Source organism: Setaria viridis, chromosome 7, assembly GCF_005286985.2.
Source record: "Setaria viridis chromosome 7, Setaria_viridis_v4.0, whole genome shotgun sequence".
NCBI lineage: Eukaryota > Viridiplantae > Streptophyta > Magnoliopsida > Poales > Poaceae > Setaria > Setaria viridis.
The window spans coordinates 617523-623896 of record NC_048269.2 but is presented as its reverse complement, the minus strand read 5'-3'; the positions used below and the strand labels follow the sequence as shown (position 1 = coordinate 623896).

General features: G+C 48.6%; 1 protein-coding gene across 1 annotated transcript; it reads right to left on the bottom strand.

Annotated features, from left to right (window-relative positions):
* Positions 1-1738: 1738 nt before the first annotated feature.
* Positions 1739-5897, bottom strand: LOC117862947 (uncharacterized). Its single transcript, XM_034746507.2, has 4 exons — positions 5656-5897; positions 5440-5516; positions 2215-5353; positions 1739-2129 (listed from the first exon to the last, which is right to left on the bottom strand). The coding sequence occupies exons 2-3, from the start codon at positions 5449-5451 to the stop codon at positions 2216-2218; spliced, it is 3150 nt and encodes a 1049-aa protein (XP_034602398.1). The 5' UTR covers positions 5452-5516; positions 5656-5897; the 3' UTR covers positions 1739-2129; position 2215.
* Between the last annotated feature and the right edge of the window lie 477 nt (positions 5898-6374).

Genomic DNA, 6374 nt, shown 5'->3' with positions numbered 1-6374 from the left:
ATGGCGGTGTCTTTTTTAAAGCACGAGACGAGCTCAACAACTGGAAGATGGCAGGGGTAAAACACCTCTGCACGCTCATTAGCCAGTCCTAATTTTCGTACATAGATACATGTATATGGGAGTTGAAGTTAGAGTTGTTAGGCTTTGCTTTCCCGTTGTGTAATTGTTGCTCACCTGTACAGCTTTGCCCGTCGAGGACTTCCTTCATTTTAATATAATTGGCAGTTCTTCTACCGGTTCGTTAAAAAAAAACTGACAGACCAAAGAAGCAAACCATGGCGCGCAAATCGATCGACCAAAAGCAGGGGAAGAAAAGGCCGCAGTGACACCGAAACAGAGCAGTGTCAAGACACCGAAGCAGAGCAGGTGACAGAGGAAGCAAGCAAGCAGAGTAGTAAGGAGAAGAGGAATCCGTTTTATCTGTTGGTTCATATACACACAAACAGAAGTCAAAGTGCATTCACACACATTTGTGCAATGGATCACGCACCAACGTCCGTAACCTCATGCATTCAGGACGCACGCACACCTGACGCATGTATGTAGTAGGCACACCAGAAGCACGAACCATGCAATCGAGTCGACATATATGCACGTACCAATCAAGGTGTATAGTATGTACCTCAGATGAGCACAGATCCCCTAAGGCCATATCTGTGTCACTGTTGGCACATCACTTCGCTTGCATGCAGAACATCTACGTATATCGAGTTATCTTTAGGTTGGTGCCCCACGTTTAGCAGCCCATGTAGCTGCTTGTTACTGTTACTGCTATTGACTGCTTCGTCACCTTTGCCAGAACCAAAAGCAACGTCACGGGGCCATATCTCCAAATGCATGACACCGAAACTCTCATTCACGGGCACAAGTGATCTGAGGAGCCTCACATCTCTTACCCATATGCACCAACAAAATTCGGAGGGGGCACTCGACGGTCATGGGCCACAGGTAGCCATGATGTTCTCGTGGCACTGGTTGTAGAGCTACCCTCTCCCTGGGGTTTTTTCTCGCAGCCATCCGGGAAGAGCTCATCAAGGTTCTGGGCTGTCATGGCACTGAGCATTTTGACGCTTAAACAATCGACTCAGCAATAGATTCTTCAGCTTAGCACGTCCCCTACATTTGTACCCCAACACATCCATCAATAACGTAACCATCATAGTCTCAAGCTTGCATTGTTGCAGCTGGTGCTTATCCTAGATATATAGTTTCTTCAACCATATACACCCCAAACATTCCAGATCACGATGATCTAGAAAGAAAGAAAGATTGTGCTTAGGATAAATTAAATCGGTATAGGCAGGCTTCGGAGAACTTAGTGATTGGTTTCTAGCTGTAGTTACTACAAACTTGACGGCCAAGTTGGTACTGAGATCTGCAGGGATAGCCATTGTTTTTCTCTCTTCAGTGTCTAGTGCAAGCTGCCAGGGGGCTTCGGGTGGGCTTTTCTACTGCAGCCGGTTTGGATTTTTGTTTTTGGTAGGACCTGGACAAAAGCCGGAGGAAAAGTCACACAATAAGCCATGCCAAGCAGGGGCCATAGAATGGAATATTGATGTTTACTTTCGTATCCTGCTAAGAATTCTGTTCTTACCCTACAATTAAATACCACAGCACAGCTCTTGTCAATGTTCACGGAGCAACGCCGGAGCATCGTGGGCTTATGTACATGACTAACGAGCTCCTTATGCAAAGAACGATCATGCACGTGCTGTATAGCAATACCACAACTAGCACATCACACAAAAGTACAACCATCATCACTTATTATTACTTGTACACAAATAGGGGAGGGACTGCCACCACAATAACAACACAGACGGATCAAGCATTCTGGACACACACACACACAGACATCAGAAGCAAGTACACTGCCAAGAGTAGGACACGAGTCACGACCATGAATGCAGGGGCCACGCAATGCCAACCATAAGCCAAGCCAAGCAAAGCAAAGCATCAGCAGTAGTATATAGAACCGCAACCCACACTTTGCCAAACCAAGAGCACAAGGATGGGAAGAGAAGGAAAAAAAAAAGAGCACAATTGTGAGGTTAAAGCAAGCAGGCGCCATATTACATTACGCAGGCGGAGGAAGCAAGCAGCCACCACTGATAGATATATCCTGCAGGCTGCAGCAATCCAAGGAAAGAATAAACCAAATGATCAGTTCAATTCATTCAGACCAACAATGCAACAATGCCTAGGCGTACGTACCTCAGGTGAGCACGGAACCCCTGAGCATGGTCTTCTTGTAATACCGCGAGTGGATCGGTTTGTACAGGGAAGGATGGTGGTTGGCGCCCATGTCCCACTCTAGCTTCTCCCACCATTCCTTCTCGCAGTCGCACTCCACCTTCTTGCTCCCGCCGCTGCTGACGAACGGCAGGCGCTTGAGGCTCCAGCAGCCCCTGATCTTGACGGTCTCAAGCATGGGAGCAGAGATCATCCAGCGCCCGCAGATGCCCTGTAGCTTGGGCAGCTCGTGCAGGTGGATGCGCTCCAGCTTCCCTAATTCCACCGTAATTATTGATTGCTCCTGATGTTGGTGGCTCCCATCAGCATCGGTGTACAAGGGGAAGACAACCTCGAGATTCCCACACCACACAATCTCGAGGGTCACTAGGCTGCCTAAACTGCGTTCGACCATTGGCATGGCCAAGGGGAGCACATGTATTATTCTGGGGCACAAGTCTAGGTGCAGTATCGTAAGATCCTCAAATGATCGACTCCGAATGTCGAATGCCAATGTTCTGCTCCAATTCCAGATGTAGCGTGCTTTAGGGAGCTGTGATGCCCAGAATGTGCTCAGGTAGAAAAAGATGGGCTCGTCACCGCTCCCTTCTAATTGAGGAGTGGTAAATACACATCCCAACTTGGGGCACCGCTCGACTCGGCACCAACGTAGATAATACCATGTTGAACTCATCGCAGGTGCATGGCCTGGGATACTGGTGATGGACAAGCTATCATGCACGTGCAGTATGCGAGCATTCCGACAGATCAGATCTGGCATGGTAATAATAGTACTTGTTTCTTCACCCTCCTGCAGTGATTCGGTGCTTCTCGGCTGTCCGCGGTCTTGCATGTGCACGTAGCAGTTACTGGCCTCCAAGGAAGGCATATCTGGGCACGGACATATCCCTGTGAGCGTTGGTGCATCACCATCGCCTTGGCTTGCTTGCAGCAGCATACGGTCTTTGAAGCTGTCTACAACATCTGTATACGTCGAATTATCTTTACCTTGCTTCATACTGCTCCTGCTATCGACTGCTTCCTTGCTTGCAGAACCTAAAGCAACGGCAGGAGAGGAAATCTCCATGTGTACATCCCTACTATAAAAATAGCTTTTTTCAAGGGGCACAAGTGACCTGAGGAGCCTTGCATCTCTTACCCATATGCACCAATAAAATTCAGAGGGTAATCGACCGCCATGGGCCACAGATAATGATGCTGATGATCTTCTCCTGACTCTGGTGGTAGTGTTACGACCCTCCATGGACTTTTCATCCCGGCCTGGTGCCAATAATGATGCCGCAGCTGACTGTGTGGTGTCGATGTGCAGCTTCTGCAAATGGCTTTTCCTTCTGTCTTCTGGTGGCCACAGGATTGCACAGAGCTTCTCGCAGCCATCTAGGAAGAGCTCATCAAGGTTTCGAACTATCATGGCATTGAGATCCAGCGTCTTGATAGCTGTGCCCGACAAGTCTAGGATGCGGAGATCCTCAAACAATCCACTCAACAATATATGCTTTAGCTTAGCACATCCTCTGAAGGAGAACTTTTGTATCCCAACACACCCGTCAATAATGATGACAGTCTCAAGGCAGTTGTTGCTGGTGCTCATCTCCGGTATGTTTGCCACACCTGGCATGGTAGTACGATTTCCAGAAAACTCAAGGAGCTCCATCTTGTTCATCCCCAAGAAGATCAAGTTGTTTTCTGAACAATTACTGCAGCCGACTGTTGACTTTGTTACTCGGAGCTTGCGGATGTTAGGGAGACGCCCCTGCAGCTGGCCCATGTCCCAGCCCTGGGCTCCCATCACATTTAGCTCCTTGAGTTGAGCCATGAAATCAAGCGTCCGTGCGGACAAGATCCAATCACAGCGCGTGTAACGCACGTCCAACACCCACAGCCGCTGGAAACACCGCTGGATGACTTGCTCCTTATCTGCAGCTCCGTCTGTGCCGATTGCTTGGTCTTGACAGTGCTCGAGCCATAGAAACCTAAGGTTGTGGCAGCAGAGGAATGGAGGTGATGAGAAGCTGAAGCTGCAGTGCGAGAGCTTGAGCACATCAATAGGTTTGTTCAAGTGTTGGAAAATGTCTCCGTTGGCTGGGCTCAACAGATACCCATAAGATGGTGAAGTCCAGTATGGCATGGTTTCAGCACGCCTTAACATGTGAGGAGACAAATATTGGTGGTAACATTCCACATCCAATCGCATCTCCTGCTGCAGATCATCAGCAGCTCGCCATGCTCCATCATCACCATCATCTCCCTGTTGTATGATGCCATCACATATCCAGTAGTTACAGCCATGGGTGGTCAAATCATAGTCGATGGAATGGTGTCCGCCTGTCATGAGACAAAGCTTTAGCATGTACAAGAAGCAGTCTTCAACTTGCGCCGGGGAATACATGATGCCGCCTGCAGTATCGGTAATCTTGCGTGCAATGAGATCCGCAGCCTCTTGACGCACAAGGTAGGACCAGTGCACCTGTGGATCTTGCTCATGGCGTGAGGCCGTGAAGAAAACATCGGTCACTCCTGTGCTCTTGACGGCCCCGTCGATTTCCATCCTGGGGTTGAGCCGGAACCTCCCACGAAATGTCCACAGCATCTTGTTGCTAGTGTATCCATACAGGGGTAAGCCAAACTTGGTCAGATCAACTTCCTCGCAGCTCCCGTTCAGAAAGATCACCACAAACCTATGGTTCTGTATGAATTCGTAGATCTCTGTGACGACCTGCGGTATCTCGGCACGGGACCCCTCTGCCAGCCCATGGAAATCGTCGTCCTCATCTTGCCTGTCGAGCATCTCCATTACCCGAGCAGGAAGCTTAAGCTGCTCTGCTATCGCCCTCTGCACTGCTCTCCTGCTCTCCCACTTTGAGCAGTCGATGTGGATGATGTGATGAAACTGCACGCCGTCCGGAGCTGGTTGCTCATCAGAGGCTGATGCGGCCAGGCGTTGGGCAACCGTTCGGAGGACGGCGGATGCCCCCAGGCCGTCCCAGCCGTCGAAGTAGATGACATTCTCTCTGCTTCTGCTGCTTCGCCTCGTAGTGTCCTTGCTGAGCTCATTCAGGATTTGTTCAGCAGCCGCGTCGATCGTGTCAGCCTCGATGACCTGCATGCATATATTTACATTACATATCCTACTTTAGATGCACAGATAGATGATAGCCTGCATGCAAATTGGGTTTAATTAGTTACCTCAGAACGCATGATGCGCTAGCTGGAATGGATTAACTGGAAGCAGGCCGCCGTCAGCTTACCAGTCTCTGTCGTGCCTGGGTCAGGCAGACACACAAGCATGCCAGAACCATCACACACGCATCAGTTAGTTATATTGAACAATGCAACATGAGTTACACATATGGACTTGTATTTGCAATCGAATGGAGTCGTCAAGTCTAGTGATCGACATACCTCAGTATTCCCAGCAGGAGAATTCGCAGAGTTATTGGATCAACGATGGATGAATGTGTGTGAGAGAGACAAAGATGAATGTTTGAAACGTCAAGGGCCGGGCCGGCGGTCCGGGTAGACCAACAGTGCTTCTTCTTTTTTTTTTCTAATTCTTTGCTTGTATCCGCAGCAAACGCAGGATTCATTGTTCCAAAGGTAAAGGGTTAAAGCGCGAAAGCGCGCAAGATTCACGTACTTGATGCTACTGTGCATCTAGCAGTGGCGCACAAGGATGTCGGGTGTTTGTCTGCCTTGTCGTTCGGCCACCGACTCTAATTTAGTTGTGACCCTTTAATTTCTGCTTTATTTGGGCACCACGCTAATATTTATATTGTAAAACCTCTCACAGCAAGCACAAGAACAGTAGGAAGCAGACAAGATACAAGTACAAGGTGAGCAACTATTCTTTATTCTTTGAATATTGATGTTTACATTGAAGATCTCCTCGTATATATACTCCAAACTATACCTCGAGTCTTGGTATGAGCCCATAAGCAACAGACCATGATTAGAATTTCTAGTCTTCCTTTCCTTCTTGGATTCTAGAGTCTGATTATTTTACAACAATTTAAAGTACCAAGCAAAAGAAAATGCAACCAAAAAGGGAAGCAAAGCACCTGCGTGCCCTGAGTCAGCCAAGTACCAAGATGCTTGCACATGTTTCCAAGCAAGGCACCTGG